Source organism: Helicoverpa armigera, chromosome 20, assembly GCF_030705265.1.
Source record: "Helicoverpa armigera isolate CAAS_96S chromosome 20, ASM3070526v1, whole genome shotgun sequence".
Classification (NCBI taxonomy): Eukaryota; Metazoa; Arthropoda; class Insecta; order Lepidoptera; family Noctuidae; genus Helicoverpa; species Helicoverpa armigera.
Genome location: NC_087139.1, coordinates 9171924 through 9187340, shown reverse-complemented (window position 1 = coordinate 9187340; position 15417 = coordinate 9171924). Strand labels below are relative to the sequence as shown.

General features: G+C 37.5%; 3 protein-coding genes across 3 annotated transcripts; 2 read left to right on the top strand and 1 right to left on the bottom strand.

Moving 5' to 3' along the window:
* Positions 1 to 180: 180 nt before the first annotated feature.
* LOC110382796 (polyribonucleotide nucleotidyltransferase 1, mitochondrial) lies at positions 181 to 8484 on the bottom strand. Its single transcript, XM_064039809.1, has 13 exons — positions 8120 to 8484; positions 7542 to 7747; positions 6730 to 6940; positions 6140 to 6306; positions 5632 to 5788; positions 5028 to 5241; positions 4486 to 4613; positions 3887 to 4077; positions 3208 to 3365; positions 2574 to 2761; positions 2104 to 2227; positions 1453 to 1686; positions 181 to 1116 (listed from the first exon to the last, which is right to left on the bottom strand). Exons 1-13 carry the CDS (start codon positions 8230 to 8232, stop codon positions 964 to 966), a joined length of 2244 nt encoding a protein of 747 aa, XP_063895879.1. The 5' UTR covers positions 8233 to 8484; the 3' UTR covers positions 181 to 963.
* Positions 8485 to 10392: 1908 nt separating this feature from the next.
* On the top strand, positions 10393 to 12174 carry LOC110382798 (uncharacterized). Its single transcript, XM_064039764.1, has 2 exons — positions 10393 to 11071; positions 11319 to 12174. The coding sequence occupies exons 1-2, from the start codon at positions 10513 to 10515 to the stop codon at positions 12128 to 12130; spliced, it is 1371 nt and encodes a 456-aa protein (XP_063895834.1). The 5' UTR covers positions 10393 to 10512; the 3' UTR covers positions 12131 to 12174.
* Positions 12175 to 12841: 667 nt separating this feature from the next.
* LOC110382799 (uncharacterized) lies at positions 12842 to 14454 on the top strand. The gene is made up of 2 exons (XM_021343491.3): positions 12842 to 13455; positions 13583 to 14454. The coding sequence occupies exons 1-2, from the start codon at positions 12939 to 12941 to the stop codon at positions 14407 to 14409; spliced, it is 1344 nt and encodes a 447-aa protein (XP_021199166.3). The 5' UTR covers positions 12842 to 12938; the 3' UTR covers positions 14410 to 14454.
* The last annotated feature ends 963 nt before the right edge of the window (positions 14455 to 15417 follow it).

The following is a 15417-nucleotide window of genomic DNA, read 5'->3' as shown; positions in this document are numbered from 1 at the left end:
TTTGTTGTTTCATTTTTGATCTTATCCTGCATGCTGTCTTAAGTCTATCTTTTGAAGAAGAATGACATTTTTAATAAACTAAACTAAGAATTAATTTAACTATCTCCCAAGGATCATATAAAATTGCCAACAGTATGTAGTTCTGATGACAAATAGAATAAAATAAAATGTCTCTTCTAATCCAATGGAATATTATTTATTTTCTACTTATGTACAGATTTTGGCAGTCAACATAATATTACACGTAATGATAAAAATAATACAGGAAGCATTGCGTATTGATATGGAACAGAAATCTTCAAAATAGTACATTATATAATACTGGAATTTGTATAAATGTCATGACTAAAATGTCTAAGTTTGGTAAAATTGAAGTAGTTTTACCCTTTGAATACATTTAAATTGTCCAACATATTGAAATTGAAACGCAACTCCTAACAAAATAACAATGAAAACAAAATAACGATAACAATTAGACGCCTTGACAAACGTCAGTTTACTTTCAACAACTGTTTACTAAGATTTTTCATGTTCAATAAAAAAAAAAACAGTTTTTGATGTCGTTAACCTGAGCTATAAAGATGCAACCATAAGCAAGTCATGGGTTACTCAATGACCGAGACTAGATGGCAACTATCAAAATTTTAGGACATAGAACATTACATTACTTACTAAAAGTATCAAGTATTGCCTCCTGCTAAAACGTGCGCTGCTCCAAACAATATAAGCAGATTTCCGGCCACTTTGATTCCTAAAAGTTCTTATACAGTTTGCATGAATCCTAGCCTCCGCGTATGACCAAAAGTCACAAGTCACAATACATTTTCAAGCGAATACACATTATAAAGAACTGTATTAAAACTACACTGACACGTAATTTATTCTCATTATCATTCACAACACAACACAGCACTGTCAATTTTAATCCACAATTTGTTTTTCCCTATAATATCACAGTCACAATTAACTCTTGTCAAGTTTCTTCACAATGCCGGGCGGTGGTGATGTGAGGACCTTTCTGGAGAGCCTCACATGACCGGAGACAGGGTCCCGGCCGAAGTACTTGACTTGTATCTCTGAGCCCACGTCCAGGCCTAGAACTGATGGGTGCTGGATCTGTGGGAGATAAATTGAAGGATTATTTGCAGACTTAGGTTGAACAGGAACATTACTGATCCGGAATCGGATCAGTTGCATTGCTAGTAGGTAAGCAAAAATCTTTTATGTAAGTTAACTTTAATATAATTTACAGCAACGACAGATCTACTGTCTTTTTATATTTTACCTAAGTTAATAACAGATAGGAGTGCATTTTCGATGTCTTTATTTAACTCCGAAAGTTCTTATAATTCAAATGTGACTTAACAAACTTTTAAATTATACATAATAATATTCCCATCGAGAGTAAAAAAAAATAAATTTCCCAACGCAAAAATAACATAAAATCCTCACCTTTCTATGATCCAGTTGCATATTATGCACCAAAGCCGGCGTCATGCCGGTGAACAAGGTCACTAAGACCCCAATATCCTTTACTTCCACGACTCTAGCCTTATATATCGCTCCGAACTCCAATTCTGGTGTTTTTTCAGTGTTGAGCCAGGAAGCGATGCGGCTGCGAGCCTCGTCCATGGCCGCTTGAGATGGCGCGAACACGCTGTATTTTATGTCGTCTATTGGTGTTACCTGGGGGGGTTTAATATAATAATTAATGATGTTGACGGTCAGAAGTTGGCTATTCACGATACTTACAATGTACCATCAACTAAATGCCCCATTGTCTAAAAATCGTTTTGAAACTGCCAAAACAGATTCTTTTACAGGGTGTGCCGAATTTCAACCTTATTGTATTTTTGTATACGAACACTTGTTTACGGAGAGTCGTACATTTTATTGATTATAAGCTTTTTAAAAACCAGTCCTTTTCAAATATCTTTACTGCTATGTAGTTAGTCATTTGCCACACACAATAGAACACTACAGCGTGTATAAAGAAAATACTGTTCATACATTTTGGCTGTTTCAGAATATCTAGTAGCCAACTTTAGGGTTAAGCTATTTAATGTGAGCAATAAGTTTTGCGATAGATGAGTGAAATATTACCTGTACACCAGTTTCCACATATAACTTCTTGAGGTTGGCGCCTCCCATTCCGAGGAGTTTGGGTCTCTTGTGCACTTCCACCTCCATTTCTTCGATAACTGGCATGTTCTCTTTGTGCCCTTCTCTGTAATATGAAAATTTTATTTATTAGGTTTTGACAAATAGTTATATTAGGTGAAAAAGAGTTTCTAAAACATTTCGTCCTTTTGCAAAACACATAATTAGGTGCAAAGTTCTTATTAAGGTCAAACACGAGGTACTTACATAGTTACATATGCGCATGTTGAGAAATTTCCTAGCAAGAAAACTTTTTTATGTGGTAGTCGGTAGAAAACTGTAGAAAAGGGCGCCACAAAAACACCGGGGCACCAAGATTTTACAGAACCCGAACAAAGTTAAGGGTCTAAACCTAGCACTTAATCTGGTACTTTTTAAGACCACATTTCATAACAGAGTGGTCATAAACTAACCTCGGTTTATCGATACACTTATTCATAATATCGATAATCTTGCTCTTAGCGTCGCATGCCTTCTGCACGGACTCCATGACTATCTTGAGCGGCAGGCCGGACACTTTGATATCGGCTTGTAGCGCGGTGATGCCTTTCTTGGTACCGGCTATTTTGAAATCCATGTCGCCCATGTAGTCTTCTATACCCTGTGATGTGGAAAATTTAGTTTACTCAAGCGAACACAAAATATGAATGAGAAGAAATAGTCGGTAAGTGTTGGGTCGAGGTCAGGGGCTCAAGATAAAACACACTTTCTATAGAAAAAGAAACCGCAAAGTTACTACTAGTTTTTTACTGCAAAGTTTCATCAGAATAATTTCAGTACCTTCCACAAATAACCTTCACGTTTATAAGTAGGATTGACAGTTAAAAAGTAAATTTTCAGCTTCATTTAAGTTTTTTTTCTATTTCTTCACCAGTACTCTCTATATTTCTATTCAAGCCGAAAGGCGATATTGTTAGAAATAATTTGACTTGCAAGATGACGGACCATGTTCCGATGAGAGACCATGTTCCGCCGACCACAAATAAAATTGAAGTAAGGGCCGGAGGATGATGATGCATCTCTACAAAAATAAAAAGTCAGACTCACTAACAAATCAGTGAGTATCCTGTAGTCAGCTATCTGTCCTGTCTGGTCGGGGCGGGACACCAGGCCTATCGCCACGCCGGCCGCCGGCGCCGTCAGGGGGACTCCCGCGTCCATCAGGGCGAGGGAACCGCCGCATACTGATGCCATTGAACTTGAACCTGGAAGGAATTGTGGAGTTGTAAATATGGCATTTAATGCAGGCTATAATTAAAGAGTTCTCATCCTCCGAGCCTTTTTCCCAAACTATGTTGGGGTCGGCTTCCAGTCTAACCGGATGTAGCTGAGTACCAGTGTTTTACAAGGAGTGACTGCCCTATCTGACCCCCTCAACCCAGTTACCCGGGCAACCCCTTGGTTAGACTGGTGTCAGACTTACTGGCTTCTGACTACCCGTAACGACTGCCAAGGATGTTCAATGACAGCCGGGACCTACAGTTTAACGTGCCATCCGAAACACAGTCATTAAAGAGTTATAAGGTGTGAATTTTTTTGTCACATATTCATAAACTGAATTCCATATAAGAAGTGATATTTACAAATAATACAGTGTGGCAAGACGTTAATCTCAGTATATTTTGTAGTTTTCAGTATGTTTTCAGACGGCGACGATAATATATGTTCATGTGACAGACAGGATTCTCTTGGTTTTAGCTCCAGACTTTTGAACTAGATTCCTCACCGTTAGACTCCAGCACCTCAGCAGTGAGCCTGACGGTATACGGCAGCTGCGGCACCACAGGCAGCAGCCCCCGCTCGGCCAGGGCTCCGTGCCCCGCCTCGCGCCGCCCCGCCGGCCCGCTCCGCCCCACCTCGCCGGTCGCGTAGGAGGGGAACTCGTAGTGGAGGAAGAAACTCTTTTCTTTTATGCCGCTGAAATTTGAAAGACGAAGTTAAAATATGCTAAGTAAATGACATACCTACATCGAATCGGTGACTATCAAATTAAAAAATAACAGAAGCAGGTTTATTTAACAAGAAATAGTTTAAATATTAACTAAAATTAGTCAAAAGCGCGGCAAAATCGTATTCCCGCCAAACTAAAATATATCTTGTCACAATGACGTTCGAAAAAAGAATCCTCCAAGCAGAGATGCGCGGTTGTTATAACGAGTTCTTCTGTTCGATAAACTGTAGGTTCCGGCTGTCATTTGAACATCCTTGGCAGTCGTAAGGTACGGGTAGTCAGAAGCCAGAAAGTCTGAAAGCTGACTGAACTGACTTACTGAGCCGTGCAGCGGCTCGTATAGAGATACCTGGGTATAATATACCCGCACTCACCTAGTAAGCATGGTGAGCGTGTCCATCTTGAGCGCACTGTCGGCCGAGTCGAAGGCGACAGTGCACAGCACCTGCGTCTGACCGCGCTGGAATACTGCGCTGCCGTGCAGAGGCTCATATAAGGAAACCTGAACGAAGCAAACAAAAACACATTAACACAAGACAACACACAATTACGGGAAAAAGTACATAAAAAATGCGTGTCAATAATCTGTATACATCTTTCGAGTCTTTTCTCAATTATGTTGGGGTCGGCTTCCAGTCGTAACTGGATGAAGCTGAGCATCAGTGTTTTACAAGGAGCAACTGCACTATCTGACCTCCTCTACCCAGATACTCGGGCAACCGCCCGGGAAGTCATATTTACATAATTGAGTAGTTGACTAGGTCAAAAATAAATTGTGTTGTCATATTCATTTGGTAAAGCATCTCAAAATAACTTCATTTTCTTTTATCGTTTTGATAATAATTGTTTTCATTATTTTATTTCGCGTTTTCACACATATTGCATTGAGAGTATTCAATATTTTTTCCAATCTTACCTGACAACCAATCTGCCTCAACTCATCTAAATGCCTCCCATCACAGCGTATTTCCTTCTCAAATATCATATCTCTGAATATACTCTTCAGGTTAGCGTTGAAGCAGTCCTGTAGTTGTGCTACATCGGCCTCTGTTTCGCGCATCTGGTTAAGCACTGTTTGACGGAGGTCCGATATCGCGTTGTCTCTGGACATCTTGTCGTGGGAGTAGTCACTGGGGATTGAATAAATATGGTTTAACGGCCAATCAATGAAGTAATACTTTATATATAAAGTAATAATGTATGTGGGGCTTTCATGCCAAAACTACTGAAGCAATTAATGCATTTCGTACACGGATAGTCCTGAGAAATACATAGGTATGCTACTTTTCATCCGTGCGGGGTGCGGGATGTAATTTCCTCGGGTGGCGAGAAGAACCGCAGGGAACAGCTAGTTGGTATGCTTCGATAATTTTTGATACTTATGTATTGTGTGCAATAGATATTTTTAGTTTAATGCTCTTTTAATTTGAGTTATAAATATAAAACAATTTTATTGTTTCCTCAAGAAGTGAACAAGTAGAACAGTGGAGTAAAAAAGTGCAGTCAAATGTATTTTTTACCTCAATATTTCTCTAATCTTCATAGAAGACAGTGTGTTGATACAGTCGACGATTTCCTGAGGTAACCCGGGAGGGGTTTCATATACCCGCTTGGTCTTACCATGGAGTTTCTGTAACTTCTCTATGCCTTTCACTATGTGTTGGGCCTCTTTGGTACCTGAAACATTATTGGTTATGGTTAGAAAAATAAATATTAGGGATTATATAATACTAGTTCCCGCCAACAGTTTCACTCGCTCCCAATGGAACTACTCCGCACCCCCGGATTTAAAATAGCATTTGGCGTTCCTTGATAAATGGGTATGTATCCCTGAAAGATGGAAACTGCCTCCCGTACCTGGATAAAATGTCACCAATTTTTCAATTTGGTTTAGTAGTTTCGGAGACTTTAGAGTATAGATGGTGTAGATAAGCAAACTGTTTACAATAATAAAAAGAGTAAAAAAAAACATATTCATATGCAGGGAAGTCACACATAAAAACAAAATTACTGAACTTACTTGCATACCTAATTTGATGGCTTTGAGCAGGTCTTGCTGGAGTATATCCTGGGCGCTGCCCTCCATCATCACAACTAAGTTGCGGTTGGTAGCAGCCACCACCAGGTTGAGCACTGAGTTTTGTAAGTCCTTGCGAGTTGGGTTTATTATCACTTCATTGTCTATTTGGCCTACCCTGTTGAAGGAGTTTTTGTTATTAAGTTAAATAACTGTTGTGACTAACTTTCGCTCACGGTTTCAGCCACCAGAGGAAGTTACTTTTGATACCTTGATGGGGATAAAAGTATCCTATAACCATTTTCTAAGCTACCTCTCCATCAAATTTCAGCCCAATCAGTTACGTAATTTCTGAGTTGTTAATAAACTAAAATGACTTTTTCTTATACTATGTATTAAGTTGACCTTCATGTGGTGGTGAACATAGGTGAACTCTCTAATCTCTTACTCTCACAGCCCAACTGGTCAGCAATCTGACACAACTTGAGAGAGATCAGGTACAAGAACAACATTGTACATACATGCTCTCCATTACGTGGTAAGACATATCAAGAGGATATAAACAACTTTTGTAAAAGTAAAAATAAGTAATTAGTCATACCTCACAGCCCCAACAGGCCCATTCCACGGCACATCAGATAAAGCCAAAGCAGCACTAGCTGCATTAATTGCAACTGTCTCCGGCGGATTGGTTGCGTCTACCGCAAGCATGTTGCATACTATCTGAGTGTCATAGAAGTAGTTGCTGGGAAATAGAGGCCGGAGGGAGCGGTCTATTAAACGTGATGTTAGGATCTCACGTTCTGTTGGGCCTGGAAAAGATTTTGTTATTTAGGTAATATGTACTTCAACTTTACTGTCTCTAACGAAGCATATTAATCCTTGAATGTTATGTACAGGAATAATTGGACTTCAGATTTATGTACTGTATGCTAACTGTTGTTTTTCTTGATTGTCTTAACCTGTAGTCTGTCACTGTACTTATTAAATAAATAAATAAGTTTTGTTTGGTTTTTACAGAGCTGACCAAAATATTGAGCTGTCTTAAGCTAGTTCAGTGACAAAATAAACATTACTATTCTTCAAATATTTACTTACAATAAAATACGACATTTAATTTTAAAAGTAAGCAGTTGTTTGAAGGAATATAATTTTTTATTTTGTCAGTGAAAACATTCCTAAGTGGAAATATGGACCATAGTTATGTATATTATACTGGGGATTATTTTGCTTGAATTACAGCATGGTTAATGCTTATTAACATTTTTGGTTTTGTTACTTGTAGGAGGAATTATACAACAGAAAGAGTGTATTGTTTATTTTTTGAAAGAGCGTTACATATATTTCTTGTCACCATGGATAGGACTAGAACCCTTTTACTTCATTACAAGAATATTGTGAATTAAATCTCACCCAATTCTCTCCTCAAAAAATTGGTAGGTATTCGTCCAGCAGCCGCAGCCTTTTGTCTATAATCTACCACAAGAGGTAGGAACGACGCTGTGCTCTGTTTAGCCTTAGAGACGACTGTTGATAGGATTGCTGTGTTTCCAAGATTAGCAACGCACGCTGCATCTGCAAATCTTGCATATTTGCCCGTTTCAAACTTAATTGTGGTTCTGGAAAGATGAAAATAAGAATGTAAATTAGTAAGTGTAAGTTACATAGTAGTTAGTAATGGTATATGGTAATACAAGTTATTGGTACAGAAAGGGCTGTCTGTGTTTGTTACGCTGGGCCATAGCAGCAGTTTGGACTACAACAATTATGAGAAATAACATAAGCACCCATAAATTCAGATATTTTTTTGTTATTGGACACTTATAAGATAAAAGTTGTTGCTTTTATTTGGGATTGTGGCCTGCAGGAATGGAAGGGCTGCATTGAAGAATAACGAGTATTTTAAGACTACCCTTTACTGGTTATAACTTCTTTATTGTTAAAAGTGTAACTTATCTCCATAACCTTATAAAACATAACCTCAAACTTACCCATTTGAAAATGGAATTTCTATTTCACCAACGTCTGATTTTGTAGCGAAACATCGAAAACATCTTCCTTTATTCACTATTCGTGAAACAATTAAGCGCTTTTTAGACAACATTGTATAATAGCGTTAATTTTACCAAGGGTCAAAAAAGGGCATATAGAAAATTACGAAAGACTGGAAATGTTTCAAGTGCACTCAAACTGAATATATCAACAATTAAGTAGCACGATAGACAGTAACTACACAGAGAATAAGGTCAAAAAAATCAAAAGATAAAGATTTCTAAAATTAATTTGAAATTCGGGATTTCACCAGGACAGAAGGAAATCAACAGTCGCGGTCAAGAGTATCATACTGCGTAACATGAATCATGAAAAATAAGCTATCTCGTTTTTGCTTCACAGAGAAAAATAGTTGTCTCTTTCCAAAAGTTTTCAAAAACCTGGAACGCATATTATCGTTCAGAAATAAGATAATAAAATATTTTAATAAAAGGCTTGAAAAAAAATGAAACGTTAATTTTAAAGAAAGGTGCACTAAAATTTTGATTTCAGGAACACTAAGCATATCTAAAAAGTGATAATCACAAGTAAATGAAGACCACAATCTTTTGAGTTCTGAGGATCAGTTGCAATCAGCTGTTTTGTCGTTAGTGTCATGCACATGTCATGTCAGTTTCAGTTTTCAGTTCTCTCAACTTGTTTTTGATTCTGGAGTTTTTAAAATATAATAAACAGAGAAGACTTAAATAATTAAATAAAATGAAGAAGGTTCATGGAAACGATTCCTTTCAGCGAATGAATTATTTATACCAAGTAAGTTATCTGTTTAATTACATTCTCTTACTGAGAGTTAAAGTTAATCATAGTTTCTAACTACAAACTAAAGTTTGAAACTTAATATTTTTATAATAACTTTTTCAGATTAGTAAACTTATAGCAGAGAAAAATCCAATGCTGTCTTCCTACTATGGAAATCTGATAGTCAACGTTGCCAAGAAAAATGTTTTAAAGATGTGAGTAGTAGTATTAAGGATAGTCATATTATAAGCACGTTGTTTTTAATGTCTCAATGTTCGTAAAAAATATATATATATTTTATTTACTATTGCAGACACCCAGACATAAAAAGGCAAATATGTAAAAAATGCAGATGCATACTAATTCACAAGGAGACAGCCACAATGAAAATTAAAAGAAAAAACAAATCTAAGATAATAGAGTGGACATGTAAAACCTGTAATGCTATACGCAACTTTCCCACCAATAAGGATAGTGACCATAGAGTATGGTTAGAAAAACCTGAGGCTGTAGTTGAAGTTATAAATTGATCTAAGATTTGTTTTGAATGCTAACTGTGGCCTGTTACTGCCAACCGCACATGCAGCGACTGCTTGAAATCGGCTGTGGCTGCTTTACTGGTTTGTATATCATCATCATCCTCCTGCCCTTATCCCAATTTCATTTGGGGTCGGCGCAGCATGTTTTCTTCTTCCATACTCTTCTATCTGCCGTCATCTCACAAGTAACATTCTTTCTTACATCGTTTTTTTGGTCTTCCTCTTCCACTATATCCGTCCACGTTCATACTCATCACCTTCCTCACAACATGACTCTCATTCCTCCGCATCACATGCCCATACCACGACAGCCGGTTTCCACGCAGTTTTTCTGATACCGGCGCCACTTTCAAACTTCCTCTTATATACTCATTCCTCACTCTATCCATTCGCGTAACCCCACACATACCTCTTAACATTCTCATCTCTGCCGCATGCAATTGTCTTTCATTCGTCGCTTTTGTGGGCCAGCACTCTGATCCATACAAGACAGCAGGTCTGACCATACTCTAATATCTACATAAAACAGTGTTGGGTTGAAGCAGCAAGAGCACATTCAGTCAACCTCAGATATCAACTCATTTCATGCAGTCACTGCACGTACGGTTGGCAGTTGCAGTCAGCAGCTCACTTCAAAACACACCTTTAATTTAATAACTAAGAATTTTGTTTTGTAAGTAAATAAAATACTTCTTTGGTTAATGATTTGTTTTGCTTCAGAACTCCAATTGGATTTAATTAATATTTTCTTAGGTTTGTTTGTTCCAGAATGTTGTAGGTATAGTGAGTTCACTTCAAATATTGCTATACCATTTGTTCTGTAAAAGATACTAATAGTTGTAGATTTTCATACCATACCAGAGACTCATACAATAGCAGTTTAAACTATATTTTTATGTCCCAGCCAGAATTTATCAGAATATTTATGTGAAATAAATCACACCATAAACATTTTATCGTTTTTTCTATTTTAAATATATCTTGATAAGAATTTTAAATTTTACGATTCTTAAAGAAAAAATCTCAAGAAAAGCAGACTGACCATGAAATAAAACATGAGATATTTGTATATATTTTTATTGATTTTATCATTAAGTGCCATCAAAGGATCAGTATATACAAATCTTAAGGATAATGTTCTACGAAATGCGGCAATGTTGGACGAATCTAAAAAAGACACTGGAGCTTCCAAAAGCCCCACTGGTTCAATGAGATATTACCAAAACAAAAAGCAACAAGATGAGAAGGATAAGAAATCTGCACAAAATAAGGCCACCGTTTTGAAAAAAGTAAGAACTCACGAGGACACCCTTAATTTAGGAAAAGATATAGCCTCTAAAATGACTGAGAACATCGATAAAAGAATAGCTAAGGAATACTTCCTCATGGACCCAGTGCTGAACGAACTAAGGCACAGACGATATAGAGGCTTAGCAAAAAGCAAAGACTTTCGAAGACATAAAAAACAAGTAGAAGAAGAAGAACCTCAAACCAGCTCTGACCTGGAGATGAAGTTCTGGTTAGATGAGTGGGACGAACATTGGATGCAGAAGAAGTTTGAGGCTCTTAACTCGTCACAACCCCGTGGTGACGTCGTCAACATGGCGGCAGCTAGTAAGTATATTTATTATAGTAAGAATTGTGTGTATTTCTAAAACTAATTTTACTCATGTCGAGGCACAGCGCCCTGTTAATTTAAACGGGATTGTAATAATTGTTAAGATTAAATATTCAATTAACTAAGTAATGAAGGGAAACTCAGTTGTTTTTTCTTTGAATATGCATTGCCGGTCTGCGCTGCGACCGTTGAAAGGGTTTACTAAGTATTCTTTTTGATATCATTATCAACTGAAAATTTCAGGACCATGGGCGGTTCCTTGCGGAGATCCAAACCAACACGACATGCCATGGGGTAACTGCATGCTACCACCAGAATGTGACGCAGAATACCGTATTTACCGAGGCGATTCTTTTTGCGGTAGAACTGCATACGTCTGCTGCGGACTTCAAGTGACCAACTACGACATGTATCAGGGCTTAGACATTTCATTTGAAGGCAGCAGCTTCTCCACAGACTCAAATGAGAAAAATGCTCAGACCGGTTCCAAAGAAGAGGACAACAAGAAAAAAGAGGCTGAAAGGAATAAACGAAAACGTGATAGAGATAGGAGGAAGAGGAAAATCAGAGAAAGCATCAGAAGGATAGTATCAGAAATCCAAAAAATATTAGACAGGGCTTACAGAAATGGAACTACTCAGCGAAAGAGAAAGACAAAGGAGTTGAAAAAATTCATCGAGCTGTTGAAGAAACAGTTCAGGAAGGATCGTAAATCCATTGTTAATGTTCATCAAGTGGAAATGGTGAAAATAGATGACGGCCTGCAAGCCAGGTTGGATCAAATCGGAGATATGAATGAAAATTTCATGAGTAACGATACGTTTAGAGATATAGTTGTTAACGGTACGGTGAACAAGGATAAGCTGGCTCAATACATACGGGTGCACCCAGAATTGGCTAAAATTTTCAAGAATAGGCGTATGGGTAGTATAGAGGTTAATCCGGAAAAGATTGAAGAGCCGCATGATCCAGGACCTCTTGGAGAACAGTTAACGCGGGAAAATAAAGAGCCTGTCATCGACTATGATGTTGAGTACGGCATGCTCTATTATTGACCAATACAATTATTGATGATATTGTTAGTTTTATTGTACCTACACCATTACTATCTATCACATCTTATTTTTTTTTCTGATGAGAAATCATCAAATGACTCCTCCTGCTGTGGGTTAGCAGTGGTGAGGGAGTGTCAGACTCTACTGACTAAAACCCATTATGTTCCTTCGTAGGCCTTATAGACCGTAGACCTAGCAGGTACCGCGGTAACTCTTTCAAAGAATCCCGCAGCCCCGGCAGGCCTTGGCCCTACTGGGCTCCACTGGGGATTACTATCACATCTCACATAGACCGTTGTTAATGGTAGCTAATTTTTTAATCACTAACACATAATTTCAGTGAAATTCAGATGAATTGTTGTTTCACAGTCGGTCCAAAGATGATACCTTGGGGAACACCTGTCATTCTAGACTCAAGTATATTTTTAATTCGAATAATTGATGCTAATCTTAGAGCTATGCTGATTAGGCGCATATAGCCTGTGTAAACATTTTATTTCTCTTGTTTTTCCTTTCTTCCTTAAACAGATATAATAAAACAAGGACAGTAAATGAATCGATTAATATTCCATATAAAGCTACATTATGTGACTGCTTTATCTTACTGGCAGTAACATACTGCCTCTATTTTTTACTGTTAGCAGGATTTATCAGAACACAATATGTAAAATGAATCTATCCATAAACATTTTATGGTTTTAATATTTACTTTAATATTGGTCGATAAAAATGTTGAATTCAACAGTTTTATAGGAAATTTTGTGGGAGAAAACATAAAAAAGATGTTGAGTAGGTATGTCGATATAATATGAAGTATTTTTACATATCACTGATTTTATATCTAGCATTTGTAGAGACGAAATCAAAAAATGATCATTCTTTAGTGGATTTGACCAAAAACAATGAAAAAGAAGGCAACACAATTTCTAAAGGCCGTGATGTGTTGAGGCACGTTAAGCATAACCATCATGATGCTAAAGATAGAAAATTGGCTAAAAGAAAAATGAATATTGTAAAAAATATTAGAAAACACGAAGATAATTTGAATATTGGGCTTGATCTGGCCCCTTCAAAATTGACTGAAACCGTCGACAAGAGGATAGGGAGAGGATATTTCCATATGGATCCAGTGTTTAACGCGTTAAAGCGTAGGAGATCTGAAAATTTTAGAAGACGAGCAAGCGAATCCGAAGAGGTAGACGATGATAGCTCTGAAATGGAAAGGTATTGGATGGATGAGTGGGACGAGAATTGGATGCAAAAGAAGTTTGAGGCGTTGAACTCCACGCTACCTCGTGGTGACGTCATTAACATGGTGGCAGCTCGTAAGTATACACCATTCTTTTTAAAGTTTCATTCTCACCATTGTTCTTCAAAGAGTACAATCATTCGGCACGTATATTTACGTATTTTTCATTTTTTTTTAATGTATGTTTAATTGCTTTATTCAAGGGCCTTGGGGAGTTCCTTGCGGAGACCCGAACCAACATGACATGCCATGGGGATCCTGTATGCTTCCCATGGAATGCGACGCAGAATATCGTGTTTATCGAGGTGACTACTTTTGTGGTAGAACTGCATACGTTTGCTGCGCTCTCCAAGTGACCAACTACGACATGTACCAAGGTAATGATATATCTTTCGAAGGCAGCAGCTTTTCTACAGACTCCAATGAGAAAAATGCAAAAGCTGGGTCTAAAGAAGAAGCACGTAAAGAACGCGAACGCGAAAGGAGTGAACGAAAAAAAGAGAGAGAAAGACGAAAAAGAAAAATCAGAAAAAGTATTCAAAGGATAGTTGCGGAAATAAGAAAAATTTTGAACAGAGCTTACAGAAATGGTACAACGCAACGAAAAAGGAAGACGAGAGAGTTAAAGAAATTCATAGAGATGATGAAGAAACAGTATAGGAAAGATCGTAAATCGGTCGTGAACGTTCACGAATATGAAATGGTGAAGATAGATGAGAAACTGCAAGCACAGCTCGATAAAATCGGATCAATGAACGAGGCTTTCATGAACAACGATACGTTCAGAGAAATTGTTGTAAATGGTACAATTAATAAGCATAAATTGGCTGCATTGTTAAGGAGTAATCCCAAATATGCAAAACTTTTTAAGGGTAGGCGTTCGCGTGTTCAGTTACAGCCTGTACGAATAGATCCGTTAACGGAGAAGCCATTTGATGAAGAGTCATCATCAGATATAGAAGCGGCAATCCTAGCGAAGGGACCTCCACAACATAACTACGATGTTGAGCTCGGTGTACTTTATTACTGAATATTATAAAGTCTGCTTCTAAGTTGATGATTTCATTATAAATTCGTCATGAATCCAAACCAATTCTTATATTAGTAAGTAAATATAAAACGTTAATTTCGACTTCTCAAAACACAACAACGTAAACTTTACTTTGAAATGTTTCTGTAAGTCGCAGTCGGTGTATTTGGGTTACCTACAGGAGTGTGTTCGGCGATTTGACAACTGAGAATGGAATGGTTCGTTTATATTTAAGTAATATAAAAAAATACATCAAGGCAATGTAATATTAAACTATATATGAGATAAGTATCGTGATCCCAAGTTCAGAGTTAACAAAACATCGTGTGAACGAAGTTTGCGAGATGTGATCAGACACCAGCCTTGTACGACATGGCTGGAGGCGTGCCAGCCGGGGCTGGAGTTAAGACTTCGTATCTGTGTTATCTGCATTTAATTTCTGAGTTTTTGCAACTTTGCTTGCTACTATTATTGTTAGTTGCATCGTATTTTCAAGCCCGACTTCTAGCCATAGATTTGAATGGCAAATTATACTTTACTAGCTTCCGCCAGCGGCTTCGCTCGCGTGGTGTGTTGATAAAAAGTAGCCTATGTGTTAATCCAGGGTATCACCTATCTACATACCAAATTTCAATCAAATAGGTCCATCCGTTTTTGCGTGATTGAATAACAAACATACATCCAAACATTCTCACAAACTTTCACATTTATAATATTAGTAGGATGTATTCGATTGTCCAGATTATATACTTTATCGATAATCTCGCCTATATCGATACTACATCTTAATCGATTTCCAGGCCGGTTTCTAAGCAACTCTGATTCTGTTCATAGAATTCCATTAAAAACGAACCGACACCGGTACCTACATTTTGAAAAACATGCTTTGCGCATAGACTTTATCATATTTGCAAAAGAAGCATCGTTTAAAAGTAAGTACATTATAATATAACTGTAATACAGTCCTGATGACCTTAGCACACATTGCATCCGTATTCAGCACGACCC